Genomic DNA, 22,207 nt, shown 5'->3' with positions numbered 1-22,207 from the left:
GTAATTTCATTTTGGGCAAATAATAGATGATCTGTCTCCTCAAATATCAGCTCTGTGTATTTGAGGTCATCATATGTGAGGCAACGTGATACTCGTTTGACATGCACATGTGCATTGATGGATGGCCATGCAGACTTGCAACAATATCACGTGGACCTCAGAGTGACATGCCGCTGGTTCTAACAAAACACGCTGGGGGTTCAAATGCTTGAAGAGGTCCTCCTTTAAATCAGGTCTCACATGAGACCAGTGTTGATCATCACAATGTTGTATCACCTTCACGAGCCTGGAGGAGCACATTGGCTGAGGAATGTTTCTGTCGGGTTTGTGATCAAGGTTACAAATTTTAAAGTACATGTAAGTAAAATGTGTCAAAATTATATGATGAGTTTGATTTTGTGACAAGGTGATTACAGCTTTTACCAGGAAGCAAGAAAGGGGAAAGATAGTCCAACAATATTAATAATTAATGTCAGTTTTTATTATCAGTTTCTCGGATTGGTAAATAAGTTGGATGGATTTTGATTGAAATTGCTGCTGCTTTTCACTATTAAGATTGTTTTGTAAAATTATTCTATGCACTTGACATGGAACTTCTTGTTTTAGTCAGGTGTAGTGTAGTAATGCTGTTTGTGTTGGGAGTGGTCAAAGTGTAAAATGTTTGTTAGTGCATCAGATGGACAAATGATGTTGCTTGATAACGGTGTTAGAATCTACACCGAAACATCGCTCTTAATTGTAATGAAGAAGTTATTCATCCATAAATTCTTATCCTTACTTAGTACTCCAACTTCTAAATGCCTATCAAAGAAGTGCATGAGATATGTTGTGTGCTGATGTGTGCTGATGTGTTTCTAATGTTGTTGTAACATGTGATGTCGCAATGCAAACCTTTCATGTTTCATAAATGTAAAAGTGGAAACAATGGGTGATATTGGCAAAAAATCTGGTATTTCTTTTGTGACATGTTTTGCATCATTTGACCATATGATGATAATATGTGATTGGTAAACTGTTGAAATTTCCATTCGCTAATGGATACCTTTTAACATGTTTAATATGAGCAGATTGCTTTGAGTGTGTGGTCGAATACCTAATATTCTTCCTGCTATTGAAAGACAAACATTGATTAAGATCATTTATAAAATTTTTAGTACTTGTCTTGGATGGAAGCTGGGTTGTTGGATGTTGTTTATTTTGAAAAGGGTGGTAATTTTCAAATTTTCCTCATACATTGAGTGAATAATCTCATCACACATGTCATTTCAACATGCACTATCCTTGAAGTCCACATGGGAGTTCTAGGACAGAAGAGATCCTGGCTGCCAGACTGTTGTCAGATGCATCTGATAGGTTAGGAACAGGTGGCCTGTTGTGTAGACAGTGTAGTTTGTATAGGTGACCACAGGAAAGCCATTGATCCACTGCTATGGTGCACTGATTACATATATCTTGTTCTACCTTTGACATAGATTGTAAACTCATTCACTCACTCATTCACTCGGAGGTGGGGTGGGGGTTTGGGGGGTTAGCCTAGTGGCTAAAGCGTTTGCTCATCACTCTGAAGACTTGGGTTTGATTTTCTACATGGACACAATGTGTGAAGCCCATTTCTGGTGTCCCCCGCCGTGATATTGCTGGAATATTGCTCAAAGCGGCATAAAACCATACACAAAAACCACCCATACCCACCCACCCACCCACTAACCTAGTCACTCACTCACTCACTCACTCACTCACTCACTCACTCACTCACTCACTCACTCACTCACTCACTCACTCACTCACTCACTCACTCACTCACTCACTCACTCACTCACTCACTCACTCACCTACCTGAGTTGTGTGGATGGCAATAATGAAGGAGATGGATAGCCCAGTGGTATAAGATTCAGTCTTTCAATGTGAAGACCTGGTTTGACTCTTGGCACCCATGCCGTGATATTGCTGCAGTTTTAAACCTCACACACTCATAGCTGGGCACATGGTTCTTGAACACGCATATCAGAAGGTTGTCCTGACGGACGTCTGATTCATACCTGCAGTCTGATTAATTATGGACCAGGAGACTGTTTATTGGCAACATGCGATTGTGGAATTGCTATAATTAGTGTTGTTTCATACTGGTAGACTCGTTTCATGGGAGGCAAATTGGTACAGCCATACGTCTGTGCCTGCCTCTGGCTGGAGAAATGAGCAAATATACATGGCACTGTGTACACCTCTTTTATAGGTAATTTAGAGAGAGTGTGTTTGTGTATATCTCCTTGTGAGTTCTACATCTATTTCAGCCATGATAGAATGGCAAAAATAGGAGATTCACAGTTTACAAAAGTTTTATTTTTGGCAGTCAATTTATTTGTGTGTGTTCTTAGTGAATGATTCATAGTTCTCTTGCTTTTGTATTCATTTTCATGACCACTGTATATTTTTGGTTTTTTTTAGTTTAGGGATGACCTAAGATAATTGTGAATTGTATGTAGCTCTCCTAATAGCATAAATGAATATCCTTCAAAAAATGAAATTTCTACTAGCTTGTAACTGTTGAACTAATCTAGGCCAGATACGTGAAATTATAAAAGTGATTTAGTCCGCTCCAGTTGTCATCATTCAACTCATCAGATATTGCTGATGAACTTTCAAACTTCTCCTTGCATGTATTACCTGCATATGAAACCCATGGTGCTTTGACTACTCTGGTAAGCTAGGTAGTAAGTCTTGGTGGTATTAAATAATCGAATAATTAAATGTCAATTCCTTAAACAGACCTTCAGTTTTCATTTGCTTTTTTTGTCGCGTTCATTGAAAATCATTGTAATAAACTTGCTGTAACAGTTGGTAATCAATCAATATAACAACCACTGTTAGATATTGTAATAGTCACTGGAACATCAGTGCTTTAGATTGCCAGGGAACAAAACATTGACATCGGAAAGAACTTTTCGTGAATGTTAGGGCCTCCAGCGCAATTTGCTGAAGCCAGGAATGGACCGTGATTTTCCCGGACTCTGGACCACTTGACCCATTAGTGTTCAGATCCAAGTGACGTTCTGTTAAATAATACGGAATTTACAACTGTGAGTTGTAGGGTAGGTGTTGATGCTAGACAACTTCAAACATCTTAAGTGGTCAGGTAGTACCAACTGTGAGGTGTGAGTGGAAGTACTGTTTGTTTATCACAGAAACAAATGTAGGTAAAAACACTTTCCTTTCTTCCATTAAAAGAGTCTTTGCGTGAATGTTTATTGGTTTTAAGTTGTTAGAAAGATTGTCTATTTTGTTTATATTCATTCAAAGCATTTAGTAAAAAAGCAGTATTAAATATACATATAATTCTGTCTCATTTGACATGATTTCTTTTCTTCACAAAATGAAAATGTTTAGAAGCATATTTGTATCGAACTTTTTTCAACTGTAAAAGTATGGCAGAAGTGGTACAGTATAAGAACAAAATTATACATGTCTAGTTCAGGGAATTTTGTGGTTACTTCTGTATTGCCAGCACTTCAGCAAAAGATGAATTCCTGAAGCTCTTCCAAATACGGCTTAGTATTTTTCATCAAGTCAAGGAAGAATTAATGTTTAATATAAGGCGATTACACCTCCAAGTAACACACCGAGGCCTGAGTTTGCCATAGATGAGCTTTTGCCCAGTATTATTGATTGCTGTGTGCCCATGTAGGCGCGGAGCTGATCACTGGTTCCTGAGTGTAATGCTGATAACATTGGTCCTCGTGATGATTTACAAGCTAGGCCAGAATGGATAAAAACAAGAGGGGAATATTTGAAGCATTTCCACTGACTTTGATACCACATATTGCTTTCGGCTTGTTTGTGTCCTTTGACATTGACAAAGGGTCGTATGATACTTTCAGTTGGCCCTCTGACAGTTAGAAATGGCACTGTCATGTTTCAGTGGGATTTGAATACACACATTCGTCAGATGTAAGTCTGAATTCTCCAATGTGTTCAGAGGATCTAGGAGGATTTTACAGAAATGTTAGCCTTTTGAATGTTTAGCTGATCAGCTTTCCACTTTGGTGAGAATAGTTTTGATTGTTCTCATTGTCAGTGTTGAGATTCTTAAATCTCATTTGCTAGCAAGGCTTATGTTGGGATATGTTGTACAGATCCGACATCAGTACATCTGGGTGACACAGACAGACGTTCATTACAGGCTTGCAACAGTCACAGGGTATTTCACTGTTCTGTTGAATACACGCACAGTTGTTGTGGAAGTATTTTCCCATTCTCTTGAAGGTGACTTTACCTTGAAGGTCACCATTTCTACACCACGCTCTTGTCAGTAACACTGTATGTGTCCTCAATGCTTGTACCAGTGCATTGTTCTCATTTCTTTTTACGTTTTTACTGATGCAGTTCTGCTGTAGAGCCACTAAATCTGGAGTAGTGCCACTTATTGTGGACTATTGCCACCAATAACAATTATGGGTTGCAGTACCTCATACTTCTTGTAATCGAGAATCAAAATGACTATTCGACCGTCAAAATGACTGCCTAATATAGATAGTGCTTTGATCAGGGACAAATGTTGACAGTTTTCTCATTTCTACCAATGAGCCCCTATGTTACTGTGAAGAGCTAAAGCCATGTTTTATTGATCCAATTTCACTTACTTTGCCAGCACATATCTTGTGTTGTCCATCTATCACGGGTGATTATTTAAGAGTTGCCAAACTTTAAGTCAACTTGTATATCAGACTTAGGCCTGATTCTACATGATGTGCAGCATATGAAATGTACATTGGACAGTTCTTCATAATGAAAAGTTTGGGTCAGTGACCTATTGTCCATGAAAAAACCCCAAACCGTTCCATTTATGATCAATACCGGTTTCTTGGTGCTGTTTTTCATCCATTGGAAATGGGTTGCATGACCCATGAGTATTTAAGTCAGTCAGAAGGTGCTCTAATTCGCTGTGCAGAGTTGTGTCCCTTTGGAAGGCCAGAGCTCAGTGGTTGTGGATTTGACATCGGAATCCCTCTGATTGATTCTTGGTCTGTCAGCATCATACACACGCGCTTGAATGTCTAGACCTACATCTATTCAGGCTTTCCTCCCGCGTTAAGCTGACACAGTGTGAAGTACTGTTCAGAAGGATGTTAAACCAAGTTTAGAGTTCAGAGTACCAAGTTTGCATTTCTCAGAAATGAAATAACTAAATAAAATAGTCATTTGTGACGGATTTCATGTTATCAGTGTTTATTTCAAATTGTGACAAGATTATCGTTACAATTACAGATAGCATACTTATTATGTAATATCTGAGGAGTTCGTAACCCCATACGTTCTGACAGCTAGAGGGCGTTCTTCATATTGAAGGCCAGAGATTGATTCACTACATAGGTACAATATGTGAAGCCCATTAGTGTTCCAGCCAGAAGTTGCTGGAATACAGATAAAAGTGGTGTGAAAACAACATGTCGATGGTTAAGTGCAAGTGTATTTCTTCCCAGCAGATGAACTAAAATATTAATGTTTTTTGTTCCAGGTGCAGACTTTGACAGCAGATAGTGAAGCTTATGATGTGTTATAGCTTCTAGTCACAATCTATCCTGACACATACCAACACATCTCGACACATCAACATGTCGCAAGCCCCTGTACGCCTCAGCGGAGAACAGATCGATGGCTCCATGCCAGTTCGAGACTGGGGGTCATTTGTCCGGTCACATGCCCCTAGTGACGCTGAACTCTCAGGTCAGTCTATACTTTGAAACTAGAGAGTGATTTTGAAAGTATTAGCTATTTCTTTTTTTTATGTATATGTTTCTTGCACCATGTGCACTTCTATGTTTAGAATTTCGCTCGTCTGCTATATCAAAAGTCAAGGTCATTTTGAGCTTGAGAACATTTAACTTTTCTCTCTGATAACTACAAATAAAATTGCATACATGATCTCTATGTATTTTGGGGCATATTTCCAGTTAGTCAAGGTCATTACGTCAAGTTATGAAACATCTGAATATATGTCACTGACTTCAAAGGTCAAGGCCATGAACTAAATGAGCTGTTCTTGGTAACAAACATAGCCACTGGCAGCCATCTTGGAAAATATCTGTAAAAAGATGTTTTGTTTCTGAAAATAGCTTAGTTTAAATAACAATCACAAATGTTGTTGTAACATGTGGCCAGGAGCAGCCTGAAAATAGTTTAATCACTTTTCCATCTTGTAAACTCATGAAAGGGCATACAAAAATGAATTACCAACTCCTCAACATTGTATATGTAGTCAAGAAAGAACATGACTTGACACAAAGATAAATTGCTGCCATGAAGTATGGAAAGGGAAGTATTAAACATTTTGAAACAGATTTATGCTTTAGAGAGACATCCTTAATTACATCAAATACATCAGTAAACAATGCTACAGGAATTTGCAGACAAGTCTGATCTTCATCGGAGGACAGCAGTGCCATGTCCTTTGGGTAGTCTGGTCTTTTAATTTCAGTTGCATCTTGTGGCAGGATAGAGCTGAGAGTCCCAGGACACAAGTTCATTGTTCCTCGTATGTCTGATAAGAGATGAATGGTGATTGCTTGTGTCTGCTTGGTTGGAAGGAGACAGGACTTTCAGCACAGAATATTTTCGTCAAGTACTCACCTGGATTAATCACAACATCTGGGCAATCTTTCAAAAATGAAATTTCCATTCAGCTGACTTGTACTTGCATTGAGGGAAGCTTTAGGAGAGTGGAGGAGTGTTTCATGTCTTATTCAGAAATGTGAGTTAAAGCACATGACAGAGCAAATTGTGGTGTACAGCTGTGACTGGGAGCTTGTGCGTTGCTAAGTTTAAGGTCTTGCTGCATTTTTTTTGTTCTTTAGGGGTAGTGGGATACTCAAGTGGTTCAAGCATTTGCTCATCAGCTGATTACTTGGGTTTGATTTCCCATTAAAAGTGACATAAAACAACACTCGCTCACTTTGTCAGTTTATACTTTCAAGAAAGGAAAGACTTTCTTTATATTTTTCAGTTTTCTTCCCAGAGCTTGTCTAACATCACAGCTATTTTCTGTAGATTTTCAAGTTATTAGACTATAACTCATCGAGCGTTCTAGACCGAAGAGAATTTTATGAGTCTCCGGCTTCAGACTAGTACATGTTTAGCATTACTTCTGAAACACATTGATTTGTGTACGTCGAAGGTCCAGGATAGCTCAAAGTTGTGTCCGGTTGTTCTAGGCTCACTGATTTGCTCCGATTATGATCCTTGGTTTGTCTGCACCTCATGCTTGTGGGTTTCACTAATGTGGTGATCGTTGACTTGGTATTACTTAAATACAGTTCAAATCAACCTTGAAGGCCAACAATAGCAGGGGCCACGTGGCCCAGGGGTTGTTGCAATTCTCCGTTATGTCCCTTAGCCTGGCCAGAATCTGCTGGTGGGTTTAAATCTCAATTCACTGCACATAAGATCTATGATTTCTCAACACCATACTTGATACAGTGGGTCACTCTAAGCTGGTACTGTCTACAACCAGCAGTGCTTCATGCTGGGACACATTATAACGGAAATACTGTTCAGGGCCCCAAAATCAAACAGATGCTGTGTCATCCCATTTACCCCTTTCCTCATATTTCACATTTTGATAGAACGCAGCAATACATGGGCACATATGCAACATATGTTGTGTAGTGTGCTCTGCTGTATGGTATCACCTATCACCTACTCCTGGTGTTATTACTGAGGCTTTGTCCATATTCCAGTCCACGATTCTCCAGCGATGCTATCTATTGCTAGTCATGTGACATGCTGTCCTTACAAAGTGGCCTCAATTCTTCAGTAAAATACAATTCAGTCTAGACCAGGCAATCCAGTAATTTACATCATGAGCAATTGGATTAAATGACATGCATCAACCAAATCATGGAGTCTGACCACCCTATCCAGGTCATCGCCTAACCAGGATCTTCACAGAAGATATCTCAAAAGGAGTATCTGACAGACAAAATCTTAAGCCAGCATTTTACTGAAATTTGGGTGCAGAATGAGTACCCCGTATCTAATACAACAAAGTCAAGTACTAAAATCTATTGCTTACAACCTGTTACTTTGCTCATTGTGGCATGAATGCCATGGATTGTTGAGCAGACGGCATGACAGGCATGGATTGTTGCACAAGCTATCAACCACTGGTTCGCCTGGCCATGAATAGAATATGTTCAGACTGTTGCTATCAAGTGTGAAAATTGCTTAGTTGCTCACTTGCTCTAACCAAGACATAGGAATGTGTTAAAAATTGTTTAGAATCACAGATATTTTGTGATATTTTGCCCATGGTGTCGTATCCCATCTAGAAGGCAGAGTTCCTTGTTTGCTTGAAATATTACTGAACATTAGATAAGGGGCAGGCAGCGATTAGATACTCTAGTCTTCTACATCTCTTTCAGAGAGAGGTAGAATTACTTTTGTCCATAGCATCCATCCTGTACTTGAGTGAGTGAGTTGGTTTTTCTTAAGCAATATTTCTGTTATATCACGGTGTGTGAGCTTGAAGTGATTAAACATTTATCACTTTGGTGGTGAGAAACCCAGAAACATGATCGAGGTGAATCAAGATTCAAACCCATGTGTTTCTGGCAGGCCTAAGCAGGTGTAGTTGAAGTAATTGTATTATGAAAGTCACTATGACTGACCTACAGGGGTAGCTTTAACAGCGTTTCTCATCTAATAATCATGTCATTCAAATCACTTTGTTGTGAATTTAACTACGATGATGTTACAAAAGTGCATCTTCTCTCATTTTTATTTATTTGTTTCCATTCTGTAGCTAGTTGTTGTACTGTTGTCAGTATAAATATGAGGTACATACCTTTGGAGTACCATAAGTTCATTATATCTGTTAGTTCGTTTTAAGCATGTTCGTTACCATATAGGGATATATAAAATTGTAAGAATTCCACGACTTCTGCAAGATCCGACTTTCATACAGTGTCTCCCGCCGTAAAAGGCAACTATGCTTGTCGTAAGAGGCGACTAACAGGATCGGGTGGCCATGTTATTCATGTTAAACTGTGGCACTGTATCTCCGTGAGCTAGCATTATAAATCGGCATCAGTCCGGACTAGTATAAGCAGCCACACACACACACACATGTGCATGCACATCGCTATATAAGTGGAATAATCTTGGACACAACGTTAAACCAAATTTCACCTCACATTAAGGCACCAGGAACTTATTTCATCTCAGCAATGACTCTGACCATGCCATTGACACTCGATTACACATGTACAAGGAATTTCAAAACTTGCAAACATGTGTACATGTTTACAGCTGACTGTAGATGTGTCCTGAAAGTCATTGACTGTTTGACACATTTATGCACGCAGCACCTGTGAATGATGCGTGATACTTACACAAATTTACATGCATATACCTGGGGGAAAAAGGAAAGCATGTATGAATTTATCAATAGCTAAACTTTTTAAATAGTTTTGATGATAAGGACTGTGTGGCTTTGAAGGCCGGTAAATCCTCCAACTGTATACAAGAAACACGGTTGCTAAGGCTGCTTGTACTAGTCCAAATTTGTCCAGCTTTTATAGTGTTAGCTAGCTGAGATACCATGCCACAGTTTAACTTGGATACCCCACTCAGACACAGTATACTCACACCGAGCCGACCAGTCCTTGCTTTAACCTCTTCATGCCACGAACCAGACACGGTAACAATAAGTACCATCCTTTAAGTCTTTTGCTATGAGACAGACGGACATCTAACCACCAACATGCTGCTCTCCAGGCAGACACCTTATCCACTTTACCACGATGTTGGTCAAATACTTCAGGAGCGTTTTCCAAAGACCCAAGGACCCCCATAATTTTCAAACACTGATGGTGTTGAGGCGGCGGGATAGTCTAATGGTTTCGACTGTCGCTGAGTTGGGCAGAGTTGCATCCCTTTCGAGTGCTAGAAACTTATGATCAAATCCCGGTTTGCCCTGATTATGTTTCTACACATTTGTCCGCTAAAGACCCCTGTTTGGGGATTTCACCGTAGCAGTAACAAGCTGAAACCTGCATCACTTTGGGCCTTCGTCCCACATCAAGCTGACACGACGTGAAATAACTAAAATACTGTTCACCGTGGTGTAAAACCCAACTGACTCACTCACTCCAACTGTACCCAACGAGCCACTTGTGAGTATAGTGCTCCTTTAGAGTTGTGTTTATGCATACTTGGTGAAATGCTGAAAATGAAATTCCACTCATTTCTTACTGCTTCAAATTGCTGCATGTTGAGAAGAAATACAAGATATATCAAACCAGTATTTGTGTACATAACAACACAATTCAGGGATTTATCAATATTCAGCACCAAGGCTGAAGCAATATTCTCAAACTGAAATTAAGATTTTCATGTTTGTATTGTTACAGCTAATGTCATGACTTTGTAGAGGTGATTAGTACTTTATTGATAACAGGACAAATAGATAGGAAGAAGAATACATTGTTGTAGTGAATGCAATGTTGAAATACCTCGGAATTGAAGAAACTTATTGGTTTTAGAGCTCAGATTTGCACAAAATAACGATTTCTTCCCAATTTGCTTGCCAAGCCGCCTAGTTTGGCTGCTTCGATAAATCACTGTAGTTCATGTAAAAATGATGAATTTGGAAATTATCGTGATCAAGTCCATCTTCAGTCCGGTACAGCTGAAATATTTCACGGAGAAATATTCAACGAATGTATTAGGTTTGACATATGAACCTGGAACACATGTGAGCAGCTTTGCTGCTGGTATAGGTTGCATAATTATCATATTTAGTCACACACGATGAATTTGTGATTACAGATTCAATTTTGTTGTTTATAATGTGTATTGATTTTAGTGTTAACATGTATACTGCCTACTTGCGGCTGCTGGTGAGTAGGGCAAGCGCTCTAGGGCAGGTAAACTAGTCTAGGACAGGGCGTTTCTCATCCCCATGCCCTCTTGTAATTTCTTTTTTTTAAAACCCCAAACAAATAAAGCAACAAAAAAATGTTTTATTGTATTTTTGAATTTCTTTTTGTTTCAGATCACAGAAAACAAGGGTCAGTGTACATCGGATTACAGTTACCACGACGACGTCATCGCCGTAGACATCACAAACACCATAAACGAGAACCCGGGGATCAGAGGGTGCCTAAAGATGACATCACTGATGGTGAGTCCCCGGGATTTGTTTCCTGATGAGGAAAAAACACTTTTTGATTTGAAACAGTTTGGAATTTGCAGTTTCATACAAGTTTTAGAATATTTCTGGTACACAGTTAAACCCTGTTAATCCACACTGTACTGCTCCCAGGCACATTGTCCAGATAAACAAACCTTGATAGGGAGTAATGTGCTTTGTTTATAACAGTAGTTGTTCAGAAAGCAGGATATTTGAATAAGTAAGTTTTACAGTGGTATTGAAATGTGTGTTGACTTTGTTGAACAGGCTTTGATTTCACAGTAAATGCTATTCCATTTAAGTATTGAAGGAATCTATGAATGAGGGTTGAGTGCAAGGATTCTTCAGATATTGTTTGCATGAAAGGTGTATAGAGTTCATTAATCATTGAATGGTTGTTAGTTAAATGAGACAGGAAATTTTAATTCATCTCTTTATTTTACTGCAACAGTTTTGTATGACACATGTATGGCTAGGCAGTGCATGGGCATCAATAGGTTCTTACTTTGTGTAGAATATTCACTGTGTTGCATCCAGGCTGCTTGAGTGAGGGAATCATCTCTGCAATGTATGATAAAACTGAAAAAAATCCCAAAATAATTAATGTTCCAGCACAATATGTCAAAACAAGTGATAGCCACACCACAGAACACACAACACAACAGAAAACACACTGTACAATAGGACACACATTGCACAACGGAAAACACACTGTACAACAGAACACACTGTACAACAGAACACACTGTACAACAGAACACACTGTACAACAGAATACATTGTACAACAGGACACACTGCACAACAAAACACACTGTACAACAGAACACACTGTACAACAGAATACATTGTACAACAGAACAAACCGTACAACAGAACACACTGTACAACAGAACACACTGTACAACAGAATACACCATACAACAGAACACACTGTACAACAGAACACATTGTACAACAGGACACACTGTACAACAGAACACAACATACAACAGAACACACCATACAACAGAACACACTGTACAACAGAACACATTGTACAACGGAACACACTGTACAACAGAACACACCATACAACAGAACACACCATACAACAGAACACACCGTACAACAGAACACACTGTACATCGGAACACATTGTACATCGGAACACACTGTACAACAGAACACACCTTACAACAGAACACACCTTACAACAGAACACACCATACAACAGAACACATTGTACAACAGAACACACCATACAACAGAACACACTGTACAACAGAACACACTGTACAACAGAAGACACTGCACAACAGAACACACTGTACAACAGAACACACTGTACAACAACACACTGTACTACAGAACACATTGTACAACAGAACACACCATACAACAGAACACATTGTACAACAGGACACACTGTACAACAGAACACACTGTACAACAGATCACATCGTACAACAGAACACATTGTACAACAGTACACACTGTACATCAAAACACATTGTACAACAGAACACATTGTACAACAGAACACATTGTACAACAGAACTCATTATACAACAGAACACATTATACAACAGAACACACTGTACAACAGGACACACTGCACAACAGGACACACTGTACAACAGACACACTGTACAACAGAATACATTGTACAACAGAACACACTGTACAACAGAACACATTGTACAACAGGACACACTGTACAACAGAACACACATTGTACAACAGAACACATTGTACAACAGAACACACTGTACAACAGGACACATTGTACAACAGACACACTGTACAACAGAACACATTGTACAACAGAACACATTGTACAACAGAACACAGTGTACAACAGAACACATTGTACAACAGAACACATTGTACAACAAAACACATTGTACAACAGGACATACTGTACAACAGAACACATTGTACAACAGAACACATTGTACAACAGACACACTGTACAACAGAACACATTGTACAACAGAACACATTGTACAACAGAACACACTGTACAACAGAGCACAATGTACAACAGAACACATTGTACAACAAAACACATTGTACAACAGGACATACTGCACAACAGAACACACATTGCACAATAGGACATACTGCACAACAGGACACATTGTCCAATAGAACACTGCACAACAGGACACATTACACAACAAAACACTGCACAACTGAACACATGTTGCACAACAGGACACACACTGCACAACAGGACACATTGTCCAATAGAACACTGCACAACAGGACACATTACACAACAAAACACTGCGCAACAGGACACACACTGCACAGCAGAACACATTGCACAACAAAACACACTGCACAACAGAACACTGCACCACACCACACCACACCACACCACACCACACCACACCACACCACACCACACCACACAGATAAAACAACACCATCCCAACATGTGTTTACCTGAGTGCCTCCCCAATGTTAACCACAGCCTGGATGCAACACTGCACTGGTATTTAGGTAGGGCATCACATGTTAGTAAGTGTCCTAGTGTGTCGAGGGGCTAGTCTCATGCATTGTGAGAAATTTATACCACAGTCTTGGACATTTTGATGTTGTAACTTTGGAAACTGTCCACAATATGCAATTTGTTGCCAAGGACTCACATTTTCATTGATTTTTTGTGTGTGTAAAATACATAACATTTCTCACATATATGGGGAAGTTACAGTTAAAGATAAATAAGATCTGAATTAGTCTGTTCCTTTTCGTAAATTTGTAAGATACCAAGTGAAGTATATGTAAGACTTCCAGTAGTTTATATAAAGAAGGTTACAATTGTGTTGTCAAAATTAATAGATTTACACCTCAGTTGGCCTGTTAGAAGTAAATTCAGAGCTGAAGTGACATTGATTGGAATTTTGCACTGTCGGTAGCCTGCAGCATCATACTTACTTAATCACAACACAGAATGGAACACTGGTTGGGGGGTTCAAATCATTTATAACACACACTGAACTCCATGGAGAAATGGCTAGGATTGATTTATGGACTTTATGATGTAAATTTCTTTTCATTAGACCAAAAGAACCAAATAAATGATTTTTTCTTCTGAAAAGTGCAGGAAAATGTGTTTTTTTCTCAGTTGTAATTTGTTTTTACACTGCATGAGATAGCCTTTGTATTTGGGACAGATAGATAGGTATGTCATGAAATGGAGTCGTGTAAGTTTAAGTTTAGAAGTATATGATATATGCAGGGATCTGTGAACATTCAGCTAATACTGAAGTCTTGTAAAAAGAATATTATCCTTCAGATGATTCTTTTTAATGTCCAGATGTCAGAAGTTTTATCTATTTTGGGGGTCTTATTTGTGAATTTGTGAACCATCATATCATTGGAATTAATTTGAACAGATGTTTCTGTTTCAGTCAGCCATTTAGTAATTTAGATCAGGAAAAGGTGTTTTTATATACTGCTGTTGGAAAAATAAATCTTCGCTTGATTGCAATTAACAAATAACTTTTTTTATGTATATGTGAATGGGAGAATTTTAGATAAAGGAATTTATCTTGTATATCAAGAGTCAGGTGAGCTTCAGTAATTTCATGTCAAGATATTTTCAAATTTGTAGAATTTATCTGCTTCTTGATCTATATGTTTCAGTTTAAGGAGTTTCTGCTAAGAGGTGTTATGCATTTAAAAGAAAGAGATAGATTTACATGTATATTTTTTTTTTGGTTTAATCCCCTGGATGTCAAAGTGTTAAAACCCTCTAGCTAATTATTTTTGATTTGCTAAATGATCCATACTGTTTACTGAATAATTCCCTTATTTATGACATGACTATTGATTACAGATGTATTTAGATTCCGAAAGTTTGGAGTTTGACAGTTTCCTGATAATGATTGTATTATATGATGAAGGGTCGCATATCATATGAGTCCACATTTTTGACAATATAGAATTATATTACAGCCCTATTCCTCATCTGTGTCCCAAACTATTCTGTAAATAGTACAGATTTATCCTCCAAACATCAAACCTCCCAAAATACCCAAGAAATCACAGAAGAATCTTCGAGGCATGTTTGTATCGGAGACATGACTATACACTGCTAATTGAGGCACCTTAGAAATGCTCCAAATCTGCACATCCTGACACAGTAAAGGGACACAACTCCACTTTGCAAATTGAGGAGCCTTAGATAATTTGGCCATCCTGTTCAAACTGGACGTAGAAAATTGGCTACATGATTTGTCCATCAGTGATGCCTTGACTGCTAGGCTATCCCTACGCCTGATGACTATTGATCAGTGGGGGTCCTTGATCCAGTGGATAGTGCGTATGCCTGGTGATCGAAATCTCTGTCCGTGTCATACTAAATGACTTGAAAGATGGTACGAGGTGTTACCCTGCCTAGACAGTGGTGCTCGGCATTAAGACTAAGAGGACAAAGCAAGGACTTGTCAGCTCAGAGTTGATATAATGTCGGTTGGTAGTTTGAGACCATACTGCATCATTCTAAAAGCTGCAACCTAACATGCACATGATTCGAACCGACCCAATACCTGTGAACTCTGTTTCTAGCAATATTCCAGTCGTGGGGACACCAAAAAGGGCTCAACTTGGTACAAAATGTATGGTCATATTGCTGCTGGTGAAAACACTCAAACAATTCCTTTGTATTCTCCACTTTGCGATTATGGAACACCAAAATATTCAAATAGCCTCAACAGTATACCTGTTTTTAATTAGTAAATGGAACTTTGGCATCCAGGGGGTTAACACTGCCGGTCAGTTATCATTTTACTGAATGAGCTTTACTTTTCTTTCATTTGTGAAAAGAACCTGATGTTGAAAATGACATTACAAAGTCAGGTAATTGATGCACGTAAACGATTCTAGATTTGTCTTCATATGCTGTTGTGACAGTGGCGTTAAATAGCACAGAGCTTGTGTTAGTAGTAGTTAACCCTTTGAGGACTGTAATTCATTGCACAGTGGGCACACAGGGTATTAGGGGTTAATGTTAATGTAAGTATTGCCGCTTAGCGAGTATTAAAAAATATCTTTTTGATGATCCTTTATTGCAAAATGAATTTCTCATTTCGAACAAAATATATGTGAGACAATTGTTTTGCCGAAATTGAAAGAAAATGCTTGAAGAAGTTTAAGATCGAAGAGAACTGAGGAATTTTTAGGCTTTGTGTTTGAGTGATTTGATGTTGGCAATATGCTGTATGAATTATTAATTGTTTGGAAAAGATATATCAGTTACCAAATGATGATAAAATTTGGCTCATTATCAAAGAAATTAATGCAAGTTGGCTTGCCTATCTAGGGACTGAAAGGGTTGTTAGACTATCTGCTGTGTTTGGTCGTTCTTGCTGCAATAGAGAGACTTGTCAGTGTTTTAACCCAATATATATTTATTTTCTATACCTTGTCCTGAGTGTGCATGTTTTTTTTTCTTCAAATTTTCAAATAGTTTAACATCATCAATCAACAGTGTTGTGTTTTCAATACTTCACATTTAATTGTTGTTTGTTGATTTTTTCTCATAAATGTGTGAGTCTGTCATCCATATATAATGTATGGTTCACCTTCAACTTGTTGTCTTCAAGGGGAGTTAACTCTAGCATTGTCTGTCACATTCACCCAACCCTAACACACAATGTAGAACTTTGATTTCTTTGACAACGATTTTGCTTTTTGTGTTCATCCTATTATGTTCATCAAAACAAGTGATTGAGGATTGGATTATCAAAATGTGTATTCTTTTTGGACTTTTGATGAAAATATTTTGCTACTCTTACTGCTTTTCCCACAATCCTGTAATTATGGGTTTGAATCACAGATTCACCCTTATTTTCTCAAATCTTTCTTCTTGCGCCAATTGGGGCTTTCCTCACACATTAAGCTGATATGCTGGGATTTAACCAAATGCTCATTAAAGCAGCTTTGAACTCTTTCACTTACATTTGAGGAGCTTTGATCTGACGTATTGATCATGAGTATGTGCAAACCCTGACTGCAGATGAGTGCTCCAAGTCTCAGCATCCGGTTTGCCTGCTCCAACCTTGATAGAATTCCGCATTGTTGCTTATCACAGCTTGAAGTCACTTTCAGCCACTAAATAATTAACACATGCCTATAGTAGTGCTCTGTCAGGGATCCTCTTGGTAACTTACAGCAACAACAGATATGTTTGTAACGCTGTATGATGAGGGATTTGAGAAGAAAAATGCAGTAACACAACGCTTACATAATGTAACAGCTTAATCAGGCAGTTGCTTTTTTAATGACTTTGTGGATTTGTTGAAATTGTGGATTAAAAATTCTGTAAACATCGGTGATTGATTAGGTCATATTTCTAATAAAATGTTTCAATTTATTAAGGCATTGAAAACATTTCCCCAAACGATTATGTTTATTGAAAAAATATTCAATAATTAATGTTCAGTTTTCTGAAATATCAGATACCATTGCTAACACATATATTGTGTACCATTTTGAAACCCGTGGAGTAGAATTATGCGATTGTGTTCTGCGTATACATGTGTTTCCCTTCATTTTAGGTGCCACCATAACAGTGTGCTGCTGTTGTTTCAACATGCGGTGTCCCGTTATTCAATTTGTTTGTAATATTTTGTTCACAGCTTTGCTGAGAAAAGTTTCATTTGGTATGAGTAGTATCACCCAATGTTGTGTGTTAGTTTGTATTATTTCTTTTCTTTTATGTTGAGTTTTAAACAACATTAATGGGGGATAATGAAGAAAATGCATTTGAATATTTTGATAGGAATTGATAAATAACCAATAACAGAAAGAATTATCTCAGTAAGATAGCATCAACACTTCACAGGTTTGTATAGACTATGTTCCACCATCATCCATTTAGAACCGACCCGTGAAGATCCGGAATAGAATAGGTCTTTAGCAACAAAAGGCGACTTTGCTTGACGTAAGAGGCGACTAACGGGATTGGGTGGTCAGGCTTGCTGACTTGGTTGATGCATGTCATCGATCCCATATTCTGTGGATGGATGCTCATGATATCAATCACTGGATCGCCTAGTCCAGACTCGATTATTTACAGACCACCATCATATAGCTGGAATATTGCTGAGTGCAGCGTTAAAGAACAAACCAATCAACCATTAAGAATCTCTAGTAAATAGAGTGTCTGCCCTGAGTGAGAAGGTTGTTTGTTCCCTGGTCGCGTCTTGAGTTATTAAAAGATGGTACTTGTTGTCACCCACCCTGGCGCCTGCACTGAGGGGATAAAAGGAGGGCTGGTCTGCTCAGAGTCAGTTTACTGTATGTGAGTGAGTGGGGTATCCCTTTAAAATTGCAGTATGATATCTTAGTGGGCAAGCACAATCAAACTGGCATTAGTCGCATGTTTGGGAAATAATCTTGAATGATGCATTAAATCCTATGTCACCATTCCTCACCTTGCATAAATTTCATGCAGACTATGGAGCTCGTTTGACTTCCGTGATTTATACATGGCCTCTTTACATTAGCTGACTAGAAATAGAAACATGTCACCACTACACCATATATTATCCCAATACCCGGTAGTAAATGTTTTCACAGGTGAACGTAGTGTATACATACCTGTCAAGTGATTGTGTTCATGGCAGATTGAGGAACGTAGTCTGTACATACCTGTGAAGTAATAGTGTTCACGGCAGATAGAGGTAGCTGTGAAGTAATGACAATATTAAGTCAGTTTTGTGTCTTGATTTAGAACTAGAAAATTCCATTTTAAAATTTCAGATGCATTTTCTTGTTACGAAAGGAGTGTTGTGGTTGTAATAACAAATCATGAAGTATATGTTGTGAAAGTTCAGGCTGTAATTTCTATTTCTATTTCTAAGATATTTTGTCAGTAGATTAATTTTAGAAGAGGTACATTTATGGTGTCAGTTTCAGCCTGTATTTTCACATTGTAATATTCATATTGTGGGCTAACATCATCACTTTTGTTAATGGACAGCAAGATGCAGTCAAGATTGTATGTCCATTTAAAATGGGTTTTGCAAATTCAATATATGACTTGAAAGCTGAAATGAATGCTTATTCTGGTATTCGGGGCATCTGAAGGAACAGCTCAGAATCAAGGAGTAGTATTCATCTCAGCTGTTTCATTTTAAGTACATTTCTTTCGGAAAGTAATTGTTTTACACAATATGTTAATTTAAGAATGTTGCTGTGTGATCAGTTTGACCATTAACAAACCTTTGATATCTACAAACAGGGAAGGCTATACTGTACGACCAGTGGTTGTCATGGATAACAGATTAATGTCTTGTGAAGTGTAATAACAGATTTTCTGGTGGTGGAAAAACATTCTTGATATACTTTCAGCAATCTATTCTCTATGCTGTTAGATGTCCTAATTGACACATTTGTTGTGACTTTAATATCATGTTGAACATCGCTGTCTGATAATCAGTGATGTATTTCCCATTTTGTGAAAACCATGGCTCCAGTTATGGCACTTGGTCTATCTGCACCTGGGCCCACTTGCACAAAGCGATCTTAGCGCTAAGATGATGGTAACTCCCATACTTCAACATAGGCTTACCTAAGATCGCTTTGTGCAAGTGGGCCCAGGTCAGATTATTCAGACTATCTTATTCTAGCTGGAATATGACTGACTATGGCAGTCTGTGACCTACGCCACTTGTCTGCAAACTGAGTCTTGTAAAATTTCTTATTTTTGCTCATGATAGCCCACTTAGTAGGTGTATAAGTTGGGTCTCAAAACTTCTCATCACAGACTGCTATCTCTATCTTAACCTTTGTTATTTCATCAGAATTAATAATAAAATAAACGATTTGATGAAATGTATGACATCATTGGTCCCATGTCTTGAACTATCTCCTTATTTATCCTTTTAAACACTGAAATTTTGTGTGGTTCTGACGTGTTTCCAACCAGTCTGTGCGACACCCAATTAATATTTGTTTCCAAACTTTGCCTGTATCAGACGAGAGTTCAAAAGTGACTTAAACAAACTTCCATTAATATGTCAGTTCCTTAAACTGTGGCTAAGTTTGACTTTGGATACCTGTTGTCCTTGACCTTGGATCAGCTGCTGCCCTTGACCTTTGTTCATCATGTCCCAGTGATACCAGCACGTCCCAGTTCACTGTTGTACTGTGACAGAATGTTGTGGAATATATGGCCCCGTGATAAATGAGACTTGGACTTTATAGTATTACAACCTCATTGTTGTGAATGGTTGAACCAGGAAACAGACTTCTATATACTGTTCAATGTTTACTTTCTATGTAAGTGTAACGGCTAACCTTTTCTTGAGTCTGTAACTTTACAACAACCAATCTGCCTCTTTCAGTTGATTTAATATTTTGAATGACTTCTTCATTGTAGCTATGACCCATGGTTGTTTGTGTTAACGATATATCCATTTGTCTTGTGAAACGTCCAATGTTTCAAAGGTTTTAATGGATAGTCTTGATGGAAAGGTGTTCTATCTCTTTCCTGGACTCTTGATCTGTATTATACTGGGTTCAATATGGTATATAAGAATGATTGCAAAACATACACAGCTAACTGCCATTGTCGTAAAAGTAACGTTTGAGGAGCACTCTGTATGATAGTTCCTACTAACTTCATCTTATACAACAGCTTTTAGTCTCTGTCCGTCAGATTTCTATGGAAGCCTCACATGTTCATTGTGACTAATGTTTCCGCTGTGCCCCTGACAGCCACGCCCCCCGCCCAGCGAGTCCAGTACATCCTCGGGGAGGAGGAAGAGGATGAAGAACATCGTGCCCATGATCTTTTCTGTGAGATGGCAGAACTATTTTTCCATGGCGATGAGATGGAGTGGAAGGAAACTGCCAGGTTTGTACGATGGTGACCTATGTGGCTGTGGCATGTACAGCACTTTACAAGCTGAGTAGGTTTGTGCTCCACAAGATCATTTGTTATTGTTTTTGTTGTCTTTGTTGTATCAACGCGTGTCGGTCCGACGTTGAATAATGAACAATTTGCATACACGTATATGCAAGGGGCCGACATACCGTTCTCAGTAGGAAGTGACAACTTGGAGAGGATGGCTTGCGGTATATACAGTTTTACTTTATACATGTAGATATATACATACAAAAGACACTATGTGCCAGGTCAGCACATGGTGGTAGTGGTTGTTGTCTAGGTGCCCCGGAGCACCCAGCCTAACCCTAGCTAGGCTAAGGGTAAGACCTTTTTTTCTCCTTCTCTCCTCTCTCAATCTCTCTGGACAAAGGCTTATATAGCCAAGGTCACCTGACATTTAGTAAGTAATAAATATAAATGTAAACAGTAAATCATCAGTGACATACTTGCACATCCTGATCAGGATGGCAGACGGTCGATGTACACAAAAATGGGGATTAACAAATAGGATTAGCATCTTATAAATAACAGCAATTAAGTGTTTCAAGGCATATAGATGTCATGGCTCCAGGGTAATGAGCCTTTGCAATCAAATGTTCTTCAGACAATGGATGTCGTAAATCAGTCGTTGTGACAGTTGATTAAGTTGGGGATTACAGTGGCTGAAAGTGTAGTACAGTCGTGCCTCGTTTATACGGACACTTGCGTCATTTCACAATTCGTCCGTATAAACAAATTTCCGTATAACTGAAACCAGCTTCTTACTGGAAGAGTTACTTCCCTTCAATTATGCAACTCATGACAGATGACAGAACAAACAGATTCATCCACTCAATCTTTATTCATACACGTTTCAAAAAGTCTGTCATGGAAGTTTGAACTTTACCACATTTTGAGGTTTGAATTTTAAACAATAATGTGTCACTTGGTTAATTGACTTCTCACGAATCAAAGGATTACCACCAGTGGAAGGATTACCACCAGCGGAAGTGTATTGTCCGGATATGGGAGACAGTTTTGTGTGCATTTCAGTGTTTTGTGTATGAAAATGACCGTCCGGTTCCAGAAACTGAATTTCCGTATATACGGGTAAATTGATATAGTAATTATTTCGTTTTGAATGAAAATCGTTCG

At 38.5% G+C, this 22,207-nt stretch overlaps 1 protein-coding gene across 14 annotated transcripts in view; it reads left to right on the top strand.

Annotated features, from left to right (window-relative positions):
• Nucleotides 1–22,207, top strand: part of LOC139465708 (sodium-driven chloride bicarbonate exchanger-like) — a 139,368-nt gene that overhangs the window by 83,010 nt on the left and 34,151 nt on the right. For 12 of the 14 annotated variants that reach the window (XM_071247517.1, XM_071247516.1, XM_071247527.1 and 9 more), the window contains 4 exons: nt 5,513–5,721; nt 11,048–11,176; nt 16,003–16,035; nt 20,902–21,040. In XM_071247517.1, the coding sequence (XP_071103618.1) occupies nt 5,610–5,721; nt 11,048–11,176; nt 16,003–16,035; nt 20,902–21,040 (413 nt within the window). In that variant the 5' untranslated portion in view covers nt 5,513–5,609. Of the gene's footprint in view, nt 1–5,512; nt 5,722–11,047; nt 11,177–16,002; nt 16,036–17,086; nt 17,841–20,901; nt 21,041–22,207 lie in introns of those variants that run through there. The other 2 variants (XM_071247526.1, XM_071247528.1) reach the window with 2 other exon arrangements.

This window comes from Haliotis cracherodii, unplaced genomic scaffold, assembly GCF_022045235.1.
Source record: "Haliotis cracherodii isolate W230 unplaced genomic scaffold, xgHalCrac1.p SCAF_18, whole genome shotgun sequence".
NCBI lineage: Eukaryota > Metazoa > Mollusca > Gastropoda > Lepetellida > Haliotidae > Haliotis > Haliotis cracherodii.
The sequence above is the reverse complement of the archived record's forward strand: the minus strand, read 5'-3'. Positions and strand labels throughout refer to the sequence as shown.